Source organism: Erithacus rubecula (assembly GCF_903797595.1).
Source record: "Erithacus rubecula genome assembly, chromosome: 23".
Lineage (NCBI taxonomy): Eukaryota > Metazoa > Chordata > Aves > Passeriformes > Muscicapidae > Erithacus > Erithacus rubecula.
This window is the reverse complement of record NC_136675.1, coordinates 6,464,618-6,488,820: the sequence shown is the minus strand read 5'-3', so window position 1 is coordinate 6,488,820 and position 24,203 is coordinate 6,464,618. Positions and strand designations below refer to the sequence as shown.

At 50.8% G+C, this 24,203-nt stretch overlaps 1 protein-coding gene and 2 long non-coding RNA genes across 6 annotated transcripts in view; 1 reads left to right on the top strand and 2 right to left on the bottom strand.

Annotated features, from left to right (window-relative positions):
- Positions 1 to 1,624: 1,624 nt before the first annotated feature.
- Positions 1,625 to 11,079, bottom strand: NIPAL3 (NIPA like domain containing 3). 2 transcript variants are annotated; one of them, XM_079325748.1, is made up of 12 exons: positions 10,790 to 11,079; positions 9,462 to 9,795; positions 7,890 to 7,958; positions 7,632 to 7,803; positions 7,482 to 7,541; positions 6,769 to 6,914; positions 6,072 to 6,168; positions 4,997 to 5,132; positions 4,340 to 4,428; positions 3,577 to 3,640; positions 2,675 to 2,769; positions 1,625 to 2,286 (listed from the first exon to the last, which is right to left on the bottom strand). In XM_079325748.1, exons 2-12 carry the CDS (start codon positions 9,558 to 9,560, stop codon positions 2,087 to 2,089), a joined length of 1,227 nt encoding a protein of 408 aa, XP_079181874.1. In that variant the 5' UTR covers positions 9,561 to 9,795; positions 10,790 to 11,079; the 3' UTR covers positions 1,625 to 2,086. The 2 variants fall into 2 exon arrangements, with proteins under 2 accessions (XP_079181874.1, XP_079181875.1); XM_079325749.1 differs by having other exon boundaries at positions 10,715 to 11,063.
- Positions 11,080 to 12,574: 1,495 nt separating this feature from the next.
- On the bottom strand, positions 12,575 to 23,549 carry LOC306811763. The gene is made up of 4 exons (XR_013776727.1): positions 23,511 to 23,549; positions 14,762 to 14,809; positions 13,429 to 13,577; positions 12,575 to 12,681 (listed from the first exon to the last, which is right to left on the bottom strand). It is a non-coding gene; the product is annotated as an uncharacterized lncRNA (long non-coding RNA).
- LOC306811762 overlaps positions 12,668 to 24,203 on the top strand; it is a 25,142-nt gene continuing 13,606 nt past the window's right edge. For 2 of the 3 annotated variants that reach the window (XR_013776724.1, XR_013776725.1), the window contains exons 1-2: positions 12,668 to 12,745; positions 19,082 to 19,232. This is a non-coding gene — a long non-coding RNA (uncharacterized lncRNA). Of the gene's footprint in view, positions 12,746 to 19,081; positions 19,233 to 21,533; positions 21,800 to 24,203 lie in introns of those variants that run through there. The other variant, XR_013776726.1, reaches the window with a different exon arrangement.

Genomic DNA, 24,203 nt, shown 5'->3' with positions numbered 1-24,203 from the left:
CTGATGAATTATTTTATACCACCTAATTAAGCACAGAGAATATTGCCATGGAACAAGTGTGTGCTGTAGCACAGCTTGTTTTCAGACTGTTCTGTGGCTGCAGAACCAATAAGTCACAACAGGTTGATTAAATGGCAAGAGATAAGGAATTCCTGTTCCCTTTCCATTCAGCCTCCCTGCACTGCTTCATTCTGCATTGTTAATGAACAAAAGCTGCCCATAAATTCACCAGCAATCAATGAGCACATCCCAAGGCAGTAAATCAGTGTCACTGCACCCCAGTGATGAATGCTCTGGCAGCAGGAGCCCATTGACATCCTTATCTTGCTTAATCACAAATAAAGCATTGAGGGTGAAAGGAAAGCTGTTATTTCTTGAGGTTCCCCAAGTTCCAGTGCAGGGGATGCCACTGATAGAATCTGAATTGTGCCCAGCTGGTGAAGAAAGGTGGGCACAGCCCCAGGGCACCTCCCCTGGGCAGGGGGAAGGTTATTCTTCTAAGCTGCACAAAAATGCCAAAGCAATCCAAAGTATACCCAGATTGAATCAGTCTGCAGAGCTGGGCAAAGCAAACAAATGCAAAGGAACAGTTCTGTTGTCATCTACAACAAGAACATGGAATAATCACATACAGGTCAGGGGAGTTGTTGGGAATTTCTGACAGTGGGAACAGAAACTGGCCATGAGTCAATTTAACAAATAAAAATAAAAATAAATAAATTCAGAAAGACACTGTTCCAAATCTCAGATAGTCCCAAACTCCCTGGTATTGGGGGAATCACTTAAAACACACAGAACATGAGCACTATTCCTTTCAAATAAAGTTCCAGAGTCCTGGAGACTCCACTGTACAGACAATCCAAGCAACACTGAGTGGACTTAAAATTCAGTTTCCCAGCAAAATACCCCAATTTTAGAGCAGCCAGTGCTATCAAAGTGCCAGGATAACCAGTGAATGTTGTACTTTGTCCTCCTCACTTGACAGTTCCCCATTGTCCCCCAGTATCAGCTCCTGGCCATCTCCTGGAAGCTGGAAAGATAAATATCAAAGTACACAAAGCTCCATTATCCTCACAGGCCTCAGTGACTGCTGGGCTGTGCAACTTCTCAGGCCATCCACAGTAGCAGACAAGTCTTGTTTTTCCTTTTTATAAAAGAAAATAAAGGGGGGAGGACCCCAGCTTACATCACCTGAACTGAGCTTTTGAACTAAGGAACTTCAATTTCTTTAAGTAGTTGGGACCACTAAAGTTGGAAATCCTGCCTCTATCAGAAAGAAAATAAATAAACACGATAAAGAATTCAGATTTTGTCCAAAATTACAGAAATTCCCCACCAGATAGAATCACATCATTCTCATTTCTCCTTGTCCTCATCCTTTATAGTGCTCCCTCTGCACCATTTAATTCAACTGCAAGTCCTGCTATGAAATCAGAAAACTGGCAAATTATCTTTGTTCTAAGCCACATAATCCAGTGGTGCTCTAAAAACAACCCCCATCCTCAGTGCTGATGTCCAACACCAGAACAGAAGTGCCCAGAATTGGTGGGTTGAAGGGATAAAGTGTTCAAAGTGTTCACTCTCACCAGTTCTGCTGCTCTAAACACACAGCAAGTTCCAGTGGTGGTGCTTCAAAACAATTCCATTTATTGCTGTGTCAGTGGAGCTCTGTGGTCACACCAGGATTTAGAGCCTTCCTGGAAATCTGTCACAGTAAATGAAAGATTAAATCCTGCCCTCCTCTCTCTGTGAGCAGCTCCTGAAAACTTGTTTGGAGATAAAACCACTCCCAGCAGGGCTGGAAACTGCACAGTCACTTCATCTCATCACTTCCACAGTGCTGCACTCACCAGTCCATCATTCCTCACTCCCAGCCAGCAGAACTCCATGCACAACTGCAATCTGCTTCCTGCCAAGTGCTTTCAACTTCCCAACTAGAAAAAATTGTTTATTTTAATAATCAGCCTGGAAAGTTCAGCTCCAGACAAAACTCTTCTCAATGTCAGCTTTCTGCTTGCTGCTATTTGAACAGGTAAATAAATAAAGGTCAAACTCCTGATGGCTGTGATCAGTCCTTGGAGGTCACTCACTCCTTCTTGCTGTGCTCCAGCAGCCTGTAGGGAGGGGCAGAGGCTCCCCTGGGCCCGTGCTGCTCCTGCACGATGGGCAGTGTGGCTGGGCTGTACATTTCTGGCATGCTGTCATTGTTCTCCAGGGCCCCATAGGAGAAGGAACCTTTGAGGTCAGGCTGCACTGCAATCCCCTTGTCGTGCATGTTCTGCATGCCTGCAAGAGCAGAGCTGGGGATTAGGGACTCAAGTGCATTTCTCCTGCTCTGTTCAGCCAGGAATGAGGAATCCCTGAGGCTCATCAGCTCCCTGGCTGTTAAATCAAAGACAGGATGGGTTTGTGCTCAGCACTGGAGCAGCTGATGGACAAAGAAGCTCCAGGTGAATGAGGGATGGCTCTGTTATCCATCTTCCACACAGCTCAGCCAGAGCTCAGCTGTGCTTCCCAAAGGAAACTGCTGCTCCTCTACCTCACTTCTGAGCCATCCCCCAAAATCACTTCTCCATGCTGTGCCAATCCCAATCCCAATCCCAAACCAGTTCATATTCCCAGGTAACATGAGCACCCAGCCCTGAACAGAGGGATGGAGCCTGGCTTTGCTTACCTGGCATGGCATCCATGGAGATGTAGGGCTCAAAGGGGACAGGCTTCTTCCTGTTCCTTGTGATCAGGAAAACTCCCAGGAATGCTATGAGGCACCTGAGGGAGCAGAAAGGATCACTGAGATCCCTGGCAAGGGAGAGCACTGAATATTCCACCCAGAATTCCAGCACAACTTCACCTTTTCTCCATCAGACACAGGGAGAAGTTTTCATGTTAATCAATCAATTAACCTGGACTAACTGCAGGGAAAAGGAAGCACAGCAACATTTGGTTTTGCTTTGATGCAATTCCAGGATTTAGCAGTCTGACCTTTCCAAGGCTCCCAGTAAACACTGGGAACAATCCATGGATGTGGATTGTCACAGAGCAAGGTGCACTTCAGAACAATCATCTCCCAATTGTTTGGGGTTTTTTTTCTGTACTTATCTAAAAGTCATTTGAGAATGTCCCCTGATTATGGAGAGCTAATTACCCCTAAACACTGAGTTACACAGGAAATGTTTCACTGATCAGATCTGCATTGTGCCTTCTCCATGCTCTAAAAACTCCAGAAGTCAGGCACAGTTCAGAGAAGGTGCAAAACCTGAAATAAGATTCCCACAGAGGGTTTCTTTGGGTTATTTTACAATTCTTCCAGATTCATGAGCAGGCAGCTTGAAAACCAAGCCATATGCTCAGCACCCAAGCTGATCCCAGGATTTAGTGATTAATTGTTGTGTAATTGTGCATTACCAAGGGTTACACTAATTTTTCCAAATACAACTCTGAGCTCTAAGGGCCACTCTCTGCTCTGACAGAGAAAATGTCCCTCTAACAGAGAGGTATTTTTAAAGCAGATTTGTATTTTTTACATTTGAGTCACATGAAACAACAGTTTTTGTCAAGGAGACCTGGAACACTTACCCCAGTGCAAACATACAAATGTGGAGAACATCTTCACCCATGAAGTCCAGGTAAAAAGTTGCTCCTTGAAAAGGAAATCATTCATTACATCTTCCCAATTCCACCTACATCAGCCAGGATTCCTATTTTTATAGCCAGCACCTTTGTTTATTTAATGAGCTTAAAATAGGTGTCCTGATTTCTATTTTAACACAAATTCTTAACAAATCTTTCTGAGTTTCACTACCAAAATAGTTCTGCTGGTGTCACTAACAGAGATGCAAGTGAGCCTGTGCAGCATAAACAAGAGGGACTATTTTGGAATGATGAAACAAATTGGATTTAACTACAAAAAGATGCAAACTTTTGACCCCAAACAACAACAACCAGTTCCAACCTCTAGAAGTGTCCTTGGTGTCCTGGCTGGCAGCAGGACACATCTTCTGCCTCCTGCTCTTTACATTTTTAATGCAAAGAAAATAAAGTAAAAAATAAATAACAAGCAAACATTTTACCTACACATCTAAGAAGACATACTGAATGAGGAACAGTCTCAAATATAAGTTCCCTGCACTTCAAACAAACAACAGCACTGAATAGAAAATTTTAACACAGTCTAATGGGATAATTCACATTTTTAGAAAGGAAAAAAAATCCAAACAAAGCCACTGCAGATGAGAGAGGACAAAAAAAATAGAAGTCATCATATTGCTGAGTATTCACCTTCCTCAGGAGAATTTTCCAAAATCTTTTGGCCTTTTTTTAGAGAAGTTTGTGCAGTTACCTGCTGAGATTGCTGCTGTGGTGGATAGGATGTAGCCAATGCTGGAGATCTGAGCTGAGTCATAGAGCTGGGAGGCTTGAGCTAAAAACCTGCAACACAATCACAGGCAACAGGGGCTGATTGGGAAGGAGCCTTTTTTTGGAAACACCTTTCAAAAGTGATGCATAAATTTAAGGAAATTCATTCTTTTCCTCACTGAACAGCAGCAGCAAGGCTTGGAATGAATAAAAAGGACAGAAGAGGGAAAATACTGAAATTACTGCCCAACCTCAGGGCCAGAGTGTCCCTCATATTTTGAAAAGCCTTTTATCCCTGCTGCTACCAGCTTTTTATGTTATTGCAAGTACAAAGGGAAAAAAAAAAAAACCCTAGAAATAGACACATTATCAACAACACTTTGATTTCAGCCAGTGCACAGATACTGCATTTGACTGACCACCATTTCAGCCCTAAAATAGTTTGGCAAATACTTGAATGGTGGCATGAAAACCACCTGGCAGTGTCACTTTGTGGAAAAGCCAAGACCACCCCAGCTGCTGGGACAGATCACAGGGAAGAACAGATAATTCTCTGAACTTTAATTGGCATTTCTGGCATGGTAACAAACAGCTCCTGAGCCACCCCCCAGCCAAAAGCAGCAGAGAGAGGAATCCTTACGTGGCCTGGTAGATGGCAGTGGCAATCATGCACACCAACATGATGTAGAAGATGGGGGAGTCCAGCTGCAGGGTGCCCTGGGTGGACACCAGCACCATCCCAGCCACAGCCTTCACTGTCAGCACAGTCATGGAACCTGGGGGCAGCACATCAGCTGGGGCAGCTGCACAGCAGCCCCACAGCCCAGCCTGGCCCTGCCTCCTCATTCCCCACAAAGACACCACTGCAAACTCCAACAAATCACTGAACCCTTCTCTGTCAGTGTCCACACAACTGGGAGCATTTGCTGCTTTTGTCAGTGGTGTGCAATTAGATGATGGGAGGATACAATTTTATATTTGGTTTGGTTTAGTAAAGGAAGTGTCCAAAACAGGAATCAGGAGGTTTTCCTTTCTTGAAAGTTGGGCCATTCAGAATTAGGGCAGTTACTCTGTAATTCATGGAGCCTCTGAGGCACCACTGAAATCCAGCCCAAATCAGCTCAAAAAACCAAAAAAGAGTAAAAGAAAAGACTCTGCAGGAGCTGAAGATGCATAAACAGCAAAAGTTGAGGGCTGTGACACAGATTTCAGCATGGCAGACTTGCTATTACTTGTCTTTTTAAAAGTTTATATAGTTTCTATTAAAAAAAAAAAAAAAATTAAAAGTGTAAATCCAAAGTCACTGCAGGATGCCAGAGTGGGATATCAGAATCATCAGGACTCAGTTTCACAGGGACAAGCTGAGGTGGCAGAGGATTCCTCATTTCTTTAACCACACAGCAAATCTGAGCAGAGCTGAGACAATTCTTGCAGGTCAAATCTTCTCTTTCACCCACTGAATGCCACTCTTTGTGTGCCCAGATTAAAATTAAGAACACTAATAAATAACCTGCACTTTCTGTGCTTGACAGGTTATTTGTCTGATTGGGAATAAGCCTTAATTGTTCAAAGGTTGTTTGCAAAGATCCTAAAGATCAGCTTCAGGAACATTTCTGGAAGAAATTAGTGCATTTCATGGCATTAATTAAATCAATATCATCCCCTGCATGCCTCAATTTACTGTTTAAAGATCTTACAAGTCCATATCAACTTACCCAGCAAAGCAACCAGCAGGAGAATAATGACAATGTAGTTTGCATTTCTCTCCTTGTAAAAATAGAGGAGCAGACAGAAAGCAATGATCTCCACAAGCTACAAAAGAGAGAAATGAGAATATTAGAGATGCAGAGCACAAGGGGCTGGCATTAACTGAGATTCTGGGCCAATCAAAAATTAGAATAGGGCAAATCAAATGGAAATGGGGATCCCACACAATTATAGACCAAATTCAGCATCATCTTAGACTGCAGTTAGAGGAGATATTCAGCAGCTTCTTGCAGAACAGGAATCACAGGGCACTTCTGGTGTTGGATTTGTGGTAAAGCAGCTGATCAAACAGCCCTGAGTGAATATTCACAGGAGAGATCTCAGGCTGCTTTCTGCTCTGAGCTTCCACAAGTGATCCTGGGGCAATGGCCAAGATTACCTTCATTAAAACACAAATTTCATGGGATTTTCAAGAAGATATTTGTGGGTCCAGAGAAAACCAGTGTGGAAAAAACCCAAATTCAGGCAGCAGTAAATTTTCAAAGACATTTAATCCTACAGAATTCAGAGAAACAAAAGGAGCTGTGCATGTGTCTGACACCTGGAGAACTGTGCCAGGCTCCTGAGTGAACACAAGAACATTCTAGCAACCAGAAAGAAAAACAATTCTGGAAATGGAACTGCCCACCCTCCATGGCCCCTCACCATGTAGAGCAGGAATGGCCAGCTCACTAAATGCCTGGTGATGTTTTCTGCTGTCATCTTCTCGTGGCTGTTGGGTCCAAATGTCACCAGCAGGTAAGTGCCAACAACTGCCAGGCCACAGCCCACCAAGGACAGCAGGTAACGCCCTGGGCAGGCACAGCAAGGGTTAATGAGGAGTTAATGAGCAGGGAGTTAATGAGCTCATCCCACAGGACATCTGGGTGTTCCTCCAGGGGTGCCCTCCCTGCCCCACCTCCCACATACTGCAGCCCCCAGGGGCAGTGGGGGTGTGGCATCTGCTAAATAAATAAATAAATATCTGCTAAATTAATAAATAGCTGGTAAATAAATAAATATCTGCTAAATAAAGAAAGCTCCAAGATCTGGAGCACTGCCTGGCACTGCCCACAGCCCTCTTCCCACTTCTGCAAACACCTCCATGCTCATGGAATTCAGCTCATTCCCTTGGGCCTGCTGCAGAATCAGGGCTGCAGCTTCAGCCTGTTTCTAAATTCTGTGAGGTTCAGGGGATTTGGCACAAGCCAGGAAAAAAAAAATAATCCTTTTATAATAAACAGTGGATGAGATGACACATTTAGTCCAAGAGGTGCTAATGAGACCTTGCTATCCCTGTAATTATAATTCCTGAGGGGCCCTGCTGTGTGTGATGAATTGTAAACAAAGGAAAAATGAAAATAAACTGTGGAACTTACTCAAAAATTCCTTGGGCTTCCATTTTTCTTTAACAAATATAATTCCTATGATTGCACTAGCTATGGAAAAAAAAATAAAGGAGAGAAAAAAAGTGAATTCTGGAGTCAGGAATCTCCCAGTGGAGCAAACTCAGGCTCTTTCCTCCTTACCCACAATAGACACTGCACTGAGGGGCACAATCAGAGAGAGGGGAGCAAAGGCATAGGAGGAAAACACTGCCAGCTCTCCCAGCAGCAGCAGCAGCAATCCACTCCACCAGGTCTTGGTTCTGAAGTAAGCCCTGGGGTCCTTGGAGCCTGCCAGCCTGATGTGGCTGTATTTCTAGGCAAGAAAACAGCAACACAGCAGCTTGGTCATGCTGGATTGATCCCTGCAGTGCAGGATCAGTGTTTGCTTCAGGCACTCACCTGGAGGTTGAGGGCAATGCTGCTGACAAGATGCCCAAAAATAGCCAAAAGTGCCCCAATCAAGTTCTCCTGCAAAAACAAAGGGAACACACAATTATTGAATTTAGGGGGTTGCACACTCTGGAGGAGAACAGACTTTAAAAACCATTCCTGAATCCTGGAATAGCCTGGGCTGGAGGGACCTTTGGAGGTCATCTGGTCCAACAGATAATAAATAAATAAAACCTGTTTGTCCTCCTCCCTTCCTACTGACTTGGGGCACTTCAGATAAGAGCTGTGGCTGTGAACTCAGGTGCAAGATAAGACTCAAAAGCCACTTTCTCCAAGAGACTTCAATTAGTTTGCAGTTCCTCAGAGAGGAGGAAGATAAGGCTAAAAAAACCCCCACACCATCACTCATTCTTTCATTTGAAAAACTCATTTATGTGGATTTTATTGGAATTTGACAGAGAATGGATCAGGAGCCTCTGCTTCCCTGCTCTTCTCCACTTGTGACAGCTGCAGGTTCAGTCACTAATTCAGCCCATGTGATGAGGCAGCCCAATTATCACAGATTTTAGGCTGCTTTTTGTATAAACCAGTCATTCCCAAAGTCTGCTGACAGCTCCCAACCTCTTCTGCACTGGCATTCAAAGCTCAGCAACAGTTCTCATGCTCTAAAGATGGAATTTGAAATAAAGAAAGGATGTAAAGCAGGCTGAGTCACAAAGGAGATGTAGAGGAGGATTGAAGAGAAGAACCTGAGGCCACCAAACATTTGTGTGCTCCCCAAACTGCCTCAATCTCATTAAATGTCATTAGCACTGTTCCTTCAGCCCAGTCCTTACTTGGATTGATTTGGGATAACCCAGCTCACATTCAGATGTGAATATGAATAAATGGACTAATCTTGAATTTCTCATCCACAGAAGAACTTCCAGATTTCAAATTCTTAAGCAGCAGAACAAAAAACTCTTTATCAAAATGCACAAAAATAAGATTTACCCCAAACAACCTCACTCAAAACCACCTGAGAGAAGTTCCCAGGAGATGTCACTGTGTCCCCACAGTGCAGAGCTCTCTGAGCTGTGACAGCTCAGGGCAGCAGCACTTGGGTCACTTCCACAAGGGCCCAGGACTGTGGTCTCAAAGGGAAAAAAAACCCTTTTAGCTGAGATTTTCTGAGCACCTTCAGAATCAAGGATTCAGAGGGAATTTAGCTTTTCCCAGCTGGAGAAAAGGAGGAATTCCAGCCCCATGTGGGCTCACCCCTCTGGAATTCAAACACCTGAATGCACAGAGCAAACCAGAACCTCAGCTCTGTCACTGCTGCATGGCTTAGGCTGAAAAGGCACCTGTCAGAATCACTGCACCCAAACATCCACACCTTCCCCCTGCCACACCTTCCCCCAGCTCATCTGCTCTGCAGACACACAACTTCTGTCTTTCTCTCACTATGCACAGGATGTGACCCCCCAGGAATGGCTGAATACAAAGGCAGAAAATAACCCCAAAGCAGCATCATTATCAGCTCATTCCAACAACCAGGGACTTGTGGGGATGGAAACTTCCCTGCTGGGGTGGGAAGCTGACCTTGTAGGAGAAGGAGTCTGTGTGAGGCTGCACAGAAACTGCTGCTGTGGCCAATGGGAGCTGCTGCAGCTGCAGACTGGGGCTGTTGCCTCCTTCCATTTTGGTTGGTTTGTTTTTTGTTTTTTTAGCCTTCTTGATGCTGGAAGCTCTCTTTAAAGAAGAGCTTCAGACCCTGCTGGAACCAACTTCTCCCTGCCATCCATCCTGTTCCCCTGGGCAAGTTCAGGAAGCACAAACAAGTCCTGCTGCTTCCCTTCCCCTGGCCTGTCTCAGGGTGGGTGAGCCACTGCTTCCAGTCAGTGAAGCAGCAGGGTAATGTTCCTTCAAAGTGAATCTAAGGGGAAAAAAGAAATAAAAAGCAAAGAATTAGATCAAATAAATCCTGCAGCGAAGGACAGACCCCAGAATCAAACTCACAGCTGCACATAAAGCAGGAAAGCAGATTTTAAACGTCTTCTTAGAAAGCCTTGGACAGAAACTCAGAGATTTTGCTTTACAAGCTCTTGTGAACTGGCTGGGCCCCAGGGGTGACACACTCAGCTGGCATTTACCAGCACCACAAAGGCTCTCGAGTGCTCCGAGCCCTGCTTCTCATTTCCCCGCTCCTGAAGCTCCGGTTTGTTCGGGAGCAGCGCTCCGTGAGTCACCCCCTCCCCACGTGCTGGGCATGACAGCGAGCAGAGAGGTCAAACCGGATCGCTCCTCTCACCCTCCCTCGGGCAGCCCCAGGTGAGGGCACAACAGTCACGGAAGGGCAAACAAAAACCAAAATATTTGCGAGAGGATGGGGCAGCAAATCTCCCTCCCATCGTCAGCCAGCCCTGCGCGCAGACACCCCCGGGCGGGGGCACGGGGTGTTCACAGCAAACCCTCCGCGGCATCGGCCCCGCTCCTGCTGTTCCCCGGCCCCGAAACCCACCGACCCACCGGCCCCGCCGCTCCCCGGCCCCGAAACCCACCGACCCACCGGCCCCGGCCCCGGCCCCGGCCCCGAAACCCACCGACCCACCGGCCCCGCCGCTCCCCGGCCCCGAAACCCACCGACCCACCGGCCCCGCCGCTCCCCGGCCCCGAAACCCACCGACCCACCGGCCCCGCCGCTCCCCGGCCCCGAAACCCACCGACCCACCGGCCCCGGCCCCGGCCCCGGCCCCGAAACCCACCGACCCACCGGCCCCGCCGCTCCCCGGCCCCGAAACCCACCGGCCCACCGGCCCCGGCCCCGGCCCCGGCCCCGAAACCCACCGACCCACCGGCCCCGCCGCTCCCCGGCCCCGAAACCCACCGACCCACCGGCCCACCGGCCCCGCCGACCCACCGGCACCGGCCCCGGCCCCGGCCCCGGCCTCCAGCTCCGGCTCCTGCTCGAGCACCGCGGCCGCTTCCTGCCTGCTGCATCCGATTGGTCCCCAGCGCTGTCAATCAAAGCCCGGCGCCAAGGCGCGCGCGAGGATTGGCTGCCGCCGGAGGTGGGGTCTGCTCCGGCCTATGGGCGCCGGGCTCAGAGGGGCCGGGCGGAAGAAGCTGCGTTCCGCCGCTCGGTTGGCCCCGCCCGGAGCTCCGGGTCGCTCCCCGGCCCAGAGCTGCAGGGGCGGCCGTGGCCCCGCGCTGTTCCCCGTGTGTGCGGTTCCGAACAGCAGCCGGAGCCGCCTTAAGGCGCATGCAAATCCCCTCCACCGAGCCACCTTAAACCAGCCGTCGTGGCGCTGAGAGCTCGCCCGTGACTGGGCGCCTGCCGCAGTGTCAAAGTAACAGGCACGGTGATTGGAGGAGAGCTGAGGCGGCTGTTGTCTGGGCAACCGGGTGTTCGCATTCGCGGTGCCGCCGAGGGCCGGGGATGCAGCGGCAGGAACGGGCAGGTACCGGCAGGAAAGGGCGGGCACAGACCGCACCCCTGACCTGGGCAGGATCGGCGTCTCTCCGGTGCTTCCTGCCGTGCGCAGCGCGCCCCGCGCCGCCTCACCTGGGCGGGGCTGGGCCCTGAGGCGACTTCCGGTGGCGCCCTCACCTCAGAGAGGCACCGCGTCCCTCACCGCATCCCTCACCGCATCCCTCACCTCAGAGAGGCACCGCGTCCCTCACCGCATCCCTCACCTCGGAGAGGCACCGCGTCCCTCACCGCATCCCTCACCGCATCCCTCACCGCATCCCTCACCTCGGAGAGGCACCGCGTCCCTCACCGCATCCCTCACCGCATCCCTCACCGCATCCCTCACCTCGGAGAGGCACCGTATCCCTCACCGCATCCCTCACCTCATCCCTCACCTCAGAGAGGCACCGCGTCCCTCACCAAATCCCTCACCGCATCCCTCACCTCATCCCTCACCTCAGAGAGGCACCGCATCCCTCACCGCATCCCTCACCGCTTTCCTCACCGCATCCCTCACCGCGTCCCTCACCTCAGAGAGGCACCGCGTCCCTCACCGCATCCCTCACCTCAGAGAGGCACCGCATCCCTCACCGTATCCCTCACCGCTTTCCTCACCGCGTCCCTCACCTCATCCCTCACCTCATCTCTCACCTCATCCCTCACCGCGTCCCTCACCTCATCCCTCAGCTGGGCTCCTCTCCCCCCAGCCCCGGTCCCTCAATGCAGACAGCAAATGGCTGAGCTGGGCCAGCTCTGGAGCTCAGTCCTGCTGCACGTTCGGAGCTCTGAGCTTACAAACCAAACCGCGGCTGTGCCCCGAGTGGTGACACTGGACGTGTCGCTGTGGCAGGATCCCAGCCCAAGGTGTTGCACTCGGTGCCACATCCCAAAATAACCAGCACTTAGCACAGTGAGTGCAGAGCTGAAGGGTGGAAACCTCAGCCACGCCAAGGTTTGCCACCCAAAGCACAGCCAGGGTTTGTTACTGGAACAAACTGAGGGATATATGGAATTATTTATAGCTACTGTGAGTTAGAGATGTTCCAGGTCCAAAATTCCTCCTCGTAGGGATAAACCAGCACAAGGGAATTAGAAATGTTATCAAGCAAAACATTCAGCAACAGCAGTGCTTCCAAGGGTTTTGTTTAAATAAAACAGGGAAATGAAAGAGTGACTGATGGGAATACTGCATTAATGTTGGATTTGCCTTTATCTTAAACATCCCATTTCAAATGAAATCTGCTGTTCACATGTTTCCTGCACCTCCATATTCAGTGTTGCTATCTTTGTTCCTTTTAGGCCTAAAGACTTCTCCAGTCCTTATAAACACCACAGAAAAGTGATCTCAAACTGGGAAATAAAAAAAAAAATAAAAAAAATTAAGTCTCAATCAAAGGGATTTCAGTATAACCAAGTAAGTAACAAAAAGTTTGAATTTTATGAGGGTTTTTCTTTTGCCACTGATAATGATTCAAGATTATTCAAGATATTCAAGAATAGCAACCAAGTTTAGATCAAGGTCATTAAATTAACTTTGTAATCACAACTGCTAACAGAACGAGAAGTGGTAATGCAATATTAGTGGTTGAAGCCTGGAAATGACTCCAGATAAATCACCTCATTTGTGCCATTTCCCCATCTCCCACCCACCAGCCCTGACCCTGTTTTCCCCAATTTTTTGAGCTCTCCAGGACACACCTCGCCTTTCTTCAGGTGCACATTCAGAGCACTCGGTGGAGTTAATCCTTGTGCAGGGACACCCCAGGGACCCCTCTGTGTGCCTTGGGCCGCCCTTCCCAGGGATTTCTAATTTTCAGGAGTTACTCTTTCCTTCCTTCCGTCCTTCCACCAGCAGAGGGAAGCAGAAAGATGCGTTGAAGCCTCGGCGTTTCCCAGCCTGCTCCCCCGCTCCTGTTCAAGCCCAGCCAGGCTCGCAGCTGCCAGGACCCTCCTGGGCTTGCTGGATGCACCTTGGCAGCTGCTTCCTCAGCTGGGGGAAGGAGGGTGCCCTTCCACAGCCTCCCACTGTCTGGGGACTACGTGGTAACCCCAGAACTGCCAGAATTACGTACGTGAGGGATTTCTGAAGCTCAGTACCGGGTATGTAAAGTAGGTAAATCAAGGCAGTGTTTGGCATCTTCCTCTCTTTCTTCTCCTGCCTTTGGCATCTTCTCTTTCTTCTCCTTCCTTTGATGTCTTGCTCCTTGCTTGTCTCTCCCATCTCAGTGATATCAGGAGTGCATTATCTCAGGGTTGAATAACAGCAATCAAGGACGTAAAGGACAAAAAAAAAAAAAAAAAAAGATGAGGGGAAAATGATCAAGGTGGAGAAGTTGCTTAAAGACTTTGTGTAGGCGCCATCAGTCTGCCTGGTCAGCTTCCAGCAGTGCCAGCTGACCTGATGCTGAGCTGTGACTAAAGCAGAGCAGGCAGAGTCTGCAGGGAGCTTCACAAAGCACTCCCTTCCCTTTGAGAAGTTCCTGCTTGAAGGGCAGAGTGGGCAGCAGGCCAGACCACAAACTACACAAGGGCTTGGCTGCTTCTCTCCTCAGCTTTATCCCTGGAGAAGAGTTCCTGCAGCAGGTCAGGAGGGGAAGCACTGGGCCCATCAACACCAGACCTTTGGGGGGCTCTGGCTTGGTTCCCCCCACCTGAAGGACTTGGCTGTGTCCCCCTCAGCCATTCTGGAGCACACTGAGTCAGGGATAAATGCCAGGACGGGAAGTTACCCACTTGTAATTTAGGCAGTGGAAAGAGCTTGTTTGCCTGACCTAGAACACCCAGCAGGTGACTTGTCCCACTGGTGTCACTGTGCCAGTTCACCCCTGCCTGCACACGGGCCAGCAGGGCTGGCAGCTGCTCCTCTGGACTTCCCTGGCACACAGGGCCCCTTGCATCACCCAAACAAACTCCAGGCACTCTGAGGCCACTCTGAGGCGTGCAGGAGCTGAATCTCCAAGGGTGTGGAGGTGCCTGATCTCCAATTACCCTCAGCAGCACCGAGGTGACGATGGATGTGCCAAACCCAGAGCTGGATGCACAGGAAGGGCTCAGAGCCTTTCCCTGGCACGTGCTGTCCTGGAAGGAATCAGGAACTGCCCTGGCTGGGCAGGGATTGCATCCAGCCAGGCCTGGCAGCACCAGGGCAGAAGGAGCTTGCAGATGCAGTTTTTTATCAGCTGCAATTTTAATAATCAGCTCCAGCAGAACTGGGCAGGTCCTGCTTCCCTCAGCACAGCCCTGCTGGCCACAGCATCAAGCACATGGCAGGGCCATGTGGAGATGGACCCCTGGCCAGGGCAGTGCAGGCTCTGCTCTGGTTCTGGTTGTTGATAAGGAGCAGCTGGCTCAGGATCCCTCACACCACGTCTTCAGAAATCTCCTGTCATTTTGGAGCAGCCCAAGTCAGAGCAGCTCTGCTGAAATTCACCGAGTTGCATCAGACACCTCAAATTTTGGTCTGTCCTGAAGTGTTTTCCTGCAAAGAAAAATAAGTGGAAAAGATGATTTGTGCTCAGCTGTTTGATAACTCAGGGGGCATTTTTACAGGAAAGGCTGAATCCACCAGAATTGTGAGTGCACACAAGAACTGGGGACTGATTCCTTGGGCCTGTTTCCCTACAAAACTCTCCCAGTTTTCTGGAGGTGGCCCATATTTGGGGTTTGTTATTTTTAGCACCATAGTAGCACCATTCCACTTGTCTGTGCATGCAGGCAGGAGCAGCTCAGCTGAGGGAGGGAGAGGAGCAGGAGGAGCTCCCTGTAATCCCACTGTAAATCAGCAGCTCTTGCAGCAGCCAGCACTGCTGCCCACTCCCTGCCCCTCTTCCTTCAGCCTTTTGGGAGGCCAAGCAGAGCAGGAGCCTCCATTCCCTTCCCACCATTCTTGTTCCTTGAGGAGTTTCAGTCATTCCAGGGTTGCTGTGGCCAAGCACAGGTTCCATCTGGATGGAACCAGCCCTTGGCTCATCCATTCCCCCTCTTTGAGCCTCATCTTCCCTGCTCCTTTTTGCTCCTGCCACAGTTAAATCCCTTCACCCTCGTGTCTGGATGAGTGGAATTATGCCCCAGCTGCCCATTGCCTCATTCTTCCATCCCAGAGCTTGCCCTCTTTGCCTCCTGTGCCATGCAGGAGGGAGCATCAGATCACTGCCAGAGTCCAACTCTCAAGTCACCAGGACAGGAACCAAGGCACCTGCAGAGTATTTTTCATTGGTAACTGGCAGACAAGACCATTAATTAAGTTCTACAATATTCCTAAAGATCAGCTCTTCTCATGTTACACACTGGAATAATTTCACTTTTGTGTTATTATAAAACTGTTTCTTTTATCTTCTGTGGTCCCAGACCTTCCAGTTGCCACTGGGATTGGCAGAAGTGGGACATGAAGGGCACTCAGCCCTGCTTGGGGCCACCTCTGAAAAGCTGGAGGGATCACGTACAACACAGGCAGGGCTGCATTTATTTGGCTCTATAAATAGAATCCTGCCCAGTCCTCTTTTTGAAAAGCCCAGGAAAAGAAGAGGCAGCAAAGGTGTGGTACTGCAAATAAAGCATTCTGCCCACATGCTGCTAATTAGGCCCAGCTCAGAAGTTACAGGTGAGATTTTAGATGTGCTGTGGCTCCCAGTCTGTACAAATTGCTCTGTAGACAGCAGAGAAATTTGATCTTCCTCATCCCCAAATCACTCAGCTTTCCATGCAACAGGAGGATTGCATTAAAGGATCAAAATTTGGAAAGTCTGAAGGCACCTACCTCGATGCACAGTTAAAATTTGAAAAACAATACAGGAAATCCAATAATACCAGCACTGGTGGTGCTGGAATGGTGGGTTTGGTTTTGGCCAACCTAACTCTTAAAAAGGACTGGCAGGTGACACTGCTGGGCTCAGGGGGTGCAGGTGACACTGGGGACACTGCTGGGCTCGGGGGGTGCAGGTGACACTGGGGACAGTGCTGTGCTCAGGGGGTGCAGGTGACACTGGGGACACTGCTGGGCTCAGGGGGTGCAGGTGACACTGGGGACAGTGCTGGGCTCAGGGGGTGCAGGGTCACACCTGGGGACTCTGCTGTGCTCGGGGGGTGCAGGGTCACACCTGGGGACACTGCTGGGCTCAGGGGGTGCAGGTGACACTGGGGACTCTGCTGTGCTCGGGGGGTGCAGGTGACACTGGGGACTCTGCTGTGCTCGGGGGGTGCAGGGTCACACCTGGGGACACTGCTGGGCTCAGGGGGTGCAGGTGACACTGGGGACACTGCTGGGGAGCTGTGCCAGTTCCTCCAGCTCAGCACCTGCCTTAGGTTGAGTTCCTCAAGTCCTGCTGATTCACCCTTGTGCAAGTCACTTAACTGTTCTGTGCCTGCTGCCCAGCCCTGCAGGTGCCCAGGCTGCAGCAGGGTGTTGTAATTCCCACAGGAATTCAGGTTGTTTGGAGATGTGGCAGCTGTTAACAGAGCCCCGAGTGTCATTACCCATTATCAGATGGTTTGTAATAACATACACACACCTCCTGGGCTGCTTTGTCCCTTTCCTGGTGTCTTGCTGTAGCTCTGATTGCTTGGGGATTGTTTTGTTATTTCTAGAGAGAGTTTTTGAGTTTTTCCCCCAATTTTGAGCCACTCCCCAGTGAGCTGTCCCTAGAGCAGCCCCATCCCTGTGCTGAGGCAGACTCCAGAACATGTGATGACTTTGCAGAGCTGCTTAACACCGAGTGAAGACACAACTTAATCAGCTTAATAAGCTGCCACTCACCAGCTGAGACACCTTACCTGGCTGCATGCACCCTCCTGAAGCAATCCATGCTTTTACAGTCACCTGATGGTATTTACACATCAGCAAAGGTGTTTTCCCTCCCAGTTTGGCTGTGCAGAGGGAGATCCTGGGGCTCAGCTGCCACAGTCCTGCTCACTCACAGCCCCTGCACTGGCTCTCTGAACTCTGCTGCAGTGACTCAGGCTCAGCACCTGCCCCAGCATGTTCTCTGTTGATTAAACTGGTTTGCAGGCCATAATTATTTTCTCTATCATGGTATAATGGCTCTGCATCGTATTAATTTTAACATTGTAAGAATTTGCTTCTGGGAACGGCCTTCTTGAATTAATCACTGACTCATGATTTACTGGGGGAGATAATATCTAACCTACAAGAGGCAGAACAGGAAACTATCTATTTAAAGATGGCAGTGGCTGATAATTTATGGCTATAGACAAAGAGATAGCTCAGAAGAAAAAGGTGGACAGATCCTGCAGTTTCGTGGTCACTGCTCTCACTCAGCAAAAAGGAACTTTTGTGTAGTCACTGAAGGATCTGGTTTTGAGTGACAGATTAAAATTGAGAGGGGAAAAAAAAGGAGTGAGAAAGAAGGAAAAAGTGTCCAAGCAGACCTCAAAGCCATCCTCAGCTCTGGAGCCAAACCCTGTGTTACAGCAAAGGCAGTTCAACATCCCAGCATTTCACCAGCTTGCCACAGGAAACAAGGGGGGAAAAGAGGGGAAAAGCATCATTCTGTCAGTGTTTGAATGTGTAATACAGAGGTTTTCTTACCCCTCTCCTCTCCAGCTTGAGCTGGACACTCCCACATCACTGAGTGAGGCCTGGCCATCAGTTTCCTCTCATTACTGTCCATTAGGAAAGTCAGTCTGAGCAGTCAGCAATGAAAGCTTCAAATCCCAGAGGAGGCTGCAGGAGGTGAAGCTTCAGCCTGGCAATCTGAAGGATTTTGCCCCCATTTCCCTGAGATCTATTCTGTGTTTGGGGTAACTCCCATAACCTTGGGCACCACAGGCTCCTGACTGCAAGGACAGCAATTCCCACCTGGAATTAGAGGCCCTGAACAAAATCAGACACACAGAGGTGATGGAGGATTGTGGACACAGCAGTCACCACTGAGACATTTCCTGCCAGAGTGTCCTGGGCAGTCTCAGGGAGCCCTTCCCACCCTTGGGAAGCTCTCCCAGAGTTTGGTGAGTGCTGCTGGCAGCTGAAACCACTCACAGGGAGACAGCAGGGTTTGAAATGTGGGTTTGCCTTTGTTGGTCATCACCCACAGGTAAAGGCAATTCAAAGGCATCCCAAAGCCTTTTTCCTTCTGAAACTCAGCATTTCTGCAAGCAAAGCATTACCACTTTTGCCCTGGCAGTGTTTGTGGCCCAAACCACACGAGCACTTAATTTGGAAAAATTTGGGAAATGGCTTTCTCCACATCCCTGAGTGTGGATCTGGGAGGGAGGATGGTGCTGCTGACCTTGCTCTGCTCCCCCATGGAGCACCTTCGCACACAAACCCAGCACACTTCCATGGCCCCTTTGGACCTGCTGGGAGAACCATCCAGAAACCACCCTGGGACTTTGGAGCAGCTGTAAGGAATCACCAGAACAACACTGGAAATGCCAGAGGCTTCAGGAGAAGCCACACTGGTGCATAATGAACCAAGCTCCAGGAGATCTCCTGGCCCTTTGCCCTCTGAGGGTGAGACCTGGGGTGAGCACAGAGTTTATCTGACACAACGGGGAGCTCTCCTGTTTGATCCCCTGAAATTGCTAATGGTGCTTTTGTTCCTGTGCTCAGGACTGAGTTCAGTGCTGCCTTATCAGTGTCCCTGGAGATCAGCTCTGCCCAGCACTTTTCCAGTCCAGCAGCAGCTCCCCCACAGGGTCCTGTCCCACCAGTTCCTTTCCTTTCTCACATTCCCTGCTGGGTGCACTCTCCTTCCTCAGTGCCTGGGCTGCTATTTACATCCCTTTCCTGTAGGTCATCCCAACATGGATTCCCTCACCAAGGGAAAAACATCCAGTCACAGACATCCCACCTAACAAAGAACAACAAATTTACTCCAGATTTACTCCAGAGTCTGCAGCCTCAGTCACACAAATCTACCAGGGAAACAAAGAAAACTTTCCAGGTGAGTGCAGCCTGGAAGACACCCCACTGCCATGGGATACACAAAAATCCATCCCAGGAGGGTGATCCCAGAGTGTCCCAGAGTGTCCTGGCTGTTGTCCCCAGGAAGTGGCTGGGAGGTGGCAGTGCCTGGAAGGGCAGTGTGGGTTGGGAACAGCCTGGAGCAGTGCATCAGGGGCCCTTTATCAGCTCATCTCCCAGACATTTACAAACAGTAATTAAACCTGCACCACCCTGGGATGTGGGGGCCACTTCTTATCCCCATTGCATGGGGCAAGAAGCCAGAGCACAGCTGACCTGGAAAAAGATTCCTCATATCCCAAGCAGAGGCTTTAGGCTGGACTGGTTTTGTGCCTGAACTCTCTCCAGAGGAACACTGAGGATAAACTCCCAAATCTGGGGAGCCCTGGGCAGGAATGGTGAGGGACACTCATGTCTGCACAGCATCCCAAGGCTGTGGATAAAACCTGGCCATTCCCCAGTGAGAGCTGGAGAGAGGCTTGGAAAAATGCTGCCTGGGAGCCAGAAGTGCCATTGCCAGGTATCCATCCTGCCACCATTTCAGAGGGATGAAAAGGCATGAACAGAAACTCCCTTCTCCCAGGCCTTCCTGGCCCTTGGGATCCTCATGGGAAGACAAATAAATCCATCAGCAGATTGTTCAGAAACATTTATTGTCACCAGGCAGTGACGTCTCCTGGCCCGAGATTAAGATCATCAATAAATTCCTGACTGTGGAAAAGAATGAGCCCATGAGAAAGCCCAGGGCTCTCCTTACCCAACAGGGAAATCTTTACTACATCTCTCAGCAGCTGGATCTTGTATCAGGGGTTTGGGGGAAAGGAAGCTGGGAGGGAAGCAATGCCAGGAGCAATTTGATAAGGACAGAGGGCTGGAGGAAAGGGCAAATTAAATATGAGGAGGGAAGATGCCCAGCCTGTGTTATCAGAAAACACACAAACACTCCACACCCAGCTGCTGCCCCAGGCAGTGGCAGAGCAGGAGGGGCTCCCAGCTGGGGTCCTGGGGCATCCCTGCCCTGTTCCAGCACTGCCTGCAGAGTGGAGCAGCCAGGTCTGTGCCAGGCTGGACCATGGCAACCCCAGGTATTCACAACAAACATCACAGGCTGGCCTGAGCACTTCCATTCCCCAAAGATTTTTGTCTAGAAGGATTAAGAACCACCCTGAGGGCCACACAGCAGCTCTGGAGTCCTCACTACCAGCTCCTTGTCCAGCTTGGCTGGCTCATACTTTACAATATTATTTTTAAAGGTAAGGTTGAAAAAATAAAAGCATGTTTGCAGTGCAAAAGCCATTAAAGCATCATTGACTGTCAGGGCTTTGGACAAACAGGTTCTGTGAGTTCTCTGTGTGTGTGTAAAACTCACATCACTCTGACTGTTGGTACAACACATTCCAGCTGCAGAATTCCTCTCTTCCTCTGTCCTGCTGTGATTCCCAGTGACTGAACTCACCCAGCTGCAGATTTTTCCCAGCCACAGACACTGAGGAGACACTCTGGTGGCATTGGTCTGTCCTGTGACAGCATAAAGGGGGAAATGGGCTGTTCTGGAGCCACAGGCAGCTCCTGTCCCAGCCTGGCAGCTCCTGGCTCAGCAAATCCTGCCTGCCCCACTCAGAGGAGCACAGCCAGGCAGGGTGGTCAGGCTGGACTGCAGCCCCACAATGCCTACAAACTAACTAAAGAGGAAGGGGATGGAGAGAAATACTTTCTGCAGGTTGTGGAGAAATCCCCCTTTCATTTTCATCAGTTTAATAGCAGCTGGAACAGAACCCTGCAGTGCCACACCTGTGCACGAGCACACAGCTGCTCTGGGCTGTGCCCAAAGAGCAGAATCACAACTCAGCCAGGGGCTGACAGAGCAGCAGCTTCACCAAAGGCTGGTTATTCAGCAGTTCATGCCTGGGCTGCCTCAGAGATGGGGCTCAGCATTCCCAGGACTCCCCCTCAGAAGTGCAGCCAACACAACTCAGCTCACTGAGGTAAATCCCTGACTGTGAGCACTGAGCTCTGGTTCTGTGCCCACTTTCCAGCTGAGTCTGGGAGGTTCTGGTGCCCAACTCCCCCAAAATTTAATTCTATAAATCCAAGGCACCACCTGGGGAAATAAGTGAGAACTGGGGGAACCCTCAGGAGATTTTTTTAAAGCTTTGCAGCCCTATAAACAGATGCAGGCAGGGTTTGATTTCCCTGAATCCTCTCCTCCAGCGCAGCAGGGCAGCCCCGGACACGTGTGGGTGTCCTAACAAAACACAGGATGCTGTTTTTCCCTTCACAGCCCTGCAGAGCCACACCACACACTGAGCTCCCAGCTGCCTGCCTGATGATGCAAGGAGTGAATAAGCACGAATAAAGACACAGAAACTGGGTGTTGTTTGTAGAAGTGAGGAGCAGAGCCCTCCACCCAGCACTGGGGATACCAGAGCTCTTGCACAACTCAGCTCTCAGCCTGCTGCTCCTTTTTATGCATCTCTGTCTCTGTGGGCACTTTTGCACCAGCAGCACTCGGGGAAGTTTCCCTTCCTCCCCAGCTGGGGGAGGAAGCAGCTCCTGGGATGCCAGAGTGGGATTCCTGTGTCAGGATTTCCCTCAGCCTCTGCTCACACTCAGCAGGCCTGTGCTGGCCTGCCAGGGCTGCTCACAGGCAGCTAATTACTGCTGCTGGGCTCTAAGGATTGGAAGATGATCCTTAACTACAATTGGTTTGAAAGCTTCCAGTTTTGTAGATGTTGAGTAATTAAACTAACCAATGATTGCTCTGTGTTTTTATCTGAAAAGTGCCAGTGCTGGAGTCACCCTGGAGGGGAATCAGTCCTGAGCAGGGCAGGGGGCAGATCCTGGCTCAGGGAGGGCACTGGGGTCTGGCACAGCCCCCGTGCCACCCGCAGCTCCCAGAGCAGCTCAGGTGAACCTTTCTGAGCACGGAGCAGGGTCCTGGCAGCTCCCGAGGGAGCCCTTTGCAAAACACCCGGCGCTTTCACACGACCTTTGGTGCTCGGGGTGAAAATCGCCTTCATCGCTCCTATCTCAATCTTCAAAAGGAACTGGTGGGCTCCGGGCGAGGAGTCAGGAATGCTCTCACATATTTGGGAGCTCCGCTTTACGCAACCTCGCAGCAACTCGCCTTGGCTGGAAGGGATGAGCGATACTGAGGCAGTCAGCAAAACACCCACCCGTGCGGGCAGGGCTGGGGCCCGAGCCCCGGCAGCGCGGCGGGAGCGCAACGGGAGCGCAGCGGGAGCGCAACGGGAGCGCAACGGGAGCGCAACGGGAGCGCAACGGGAGAGCAACGGGAGCGGCCCCGCGCAACGGGAGAGCAACGGGAGAGCAACGGGAGCGCAGGGGGAGCGCAACGGGAGCGCAACGGGAGCGCAGCGGGAGCGCAGCGGGAGCGCAGCGGGAGCGCAACGGGAGCGGCCCCGCGCAACGGGAGCGCAACGGGAGCGGCCCCGCGCAACGGGAGCGGCCCCGCGCAACGGGAGCGCAACGGGAGCGGCCCCGCGCAACGGGAGCGCAACGGGAGCGGCCCCGCGCAGCCCGGACCGTGCGCGCCGCCTCCGTCCCGCCCGCAGGGACACTCACCCACAGAGGGACCCGGGAGCTGCAGCCAGCAGCAAAACCTGGGATGGGTTTGTGGGAAACAAGCCCATAAAATGCAGCAAATTCATCTTTGTGCTGCTGGGAATATGAGGTTACAGCTGAGATGGCTTTTGCTGTTGGAAATCAGGAGCTGAGCTGCTGGAGGAGCTGAGGGTCAGGTGGGGAAATGTTCATCTGGCAGGAAGTTAACCCCAAAATCAGACTCCCAGAGCACCTCAGTGAGGGCTGAGAGCTCCCCAAACCCAACTCTGTGTGCACACAACAGCCCAGGGCTCTCCCCTCTGTCCTGCACAGCAGAGCCAACTGTCCCCACTGCCAGGGCTGCCCCAGGACAGGGGACACCTCTGTCCCTGTCCCCATGGCCAGGCAGGGGCAGCCAGGCTGGGACAGTCCTGCCAGGGGACAGGGGACCTGCAGCTGGTGACACTGAGAACTGGGGGAGTCCTGGTGGGACTGGTTTGAACTGGAGCTGAAATTCTGCTCTAGGAGGACTCACAGAATCAACATTGAATCAGAGCCATCCTGCTGAAGGAGGAGTTTGTGATCTGAAGGGAAGGAGTGCTGGAGAGATCCCAAAGGCTGATAAAGCTTCATCTTATCTGTCCCTCATCTTAGAGGCCATCCTCAAACAGCACTGAAGTAATCCAAAACTCACCAAGCTGACACACTCCAACATTTCCAAATCCTCTTCCCAGGGCTCTTTCCTCCTCACTCACAGGCCTCAGCTCCACCTTTAACATGGCCAGGAACAGCAGAGAATGAGGAGGGAGGAGGAAAGGCCCTGCTTTTCATTGGTCAGAGGATTAATTAGAAAATCCAGGGGATGATGACCTGAATTGGAAGCAGCTTCAGGCAGTTTTAGCACAGGCTGGAAGGAGTTTGAATACTGCATGTGGGACACAGAGAGAGGCAGAGCTGCTCCTGGGAGCAGAATTCAAAGTGGGCATTTCCTTTTCACTTGCTTGAAATGTCCCCCAGATCTGTGTGACAAAATCCTTCCACCAGAGGCTGTGCCTGGAGCTGCTCAGGGACCCCTCCAAGCAATGCTGTCACCTCTGGTGACACAGCTGGACACGGTGGCTGCAGAGGGGACAGACCTTGGCCAAAACCATCCTTGAGTCCTTCTGGTGCCTCTGGAGTCACCTCCCTGCTCTGGCTCCTGGCCAGACTCCAGAGCTGGGGGAAATGGTTCATTTTCAGTCCTTGAGCCTTTATTACTACAGAATATCCAAAACAACACAACCAACAACACAGTTACAAAAGGAGTTCACGGAGAAATGTGAAGCAGCCTGTGTTTGAAATGCTCTGTGTCACCATACTGAGTCCAGTATAAAACAATGCATATTTA

Bases quoted from the DNA above. Each gene is read 5' to 3' on its own strand.
- NIPAL3 (XM_079325748.1), bottom strand. From the start codon at position 9,560: ATGGAAGGAGGCAACAGCCCCAGTCTGCAGCTGCAGCAGCTCCCATTG. The intron at 6,915-7,481 runs GTAAGTTCCACA...GTGCCTGCCCAG, and splicing joins GAAGCCCAAGGAATTTTTGA to GGCGTTACCTGCTGTCCTTG. The intron at 6,169-6,768 runs GTGAGGGGCCAT...TCTCTTTTGTAG, and splicing joins GGCCATTCCTGCTCTACATG to CTTGTGGAGATCATTGCTTT.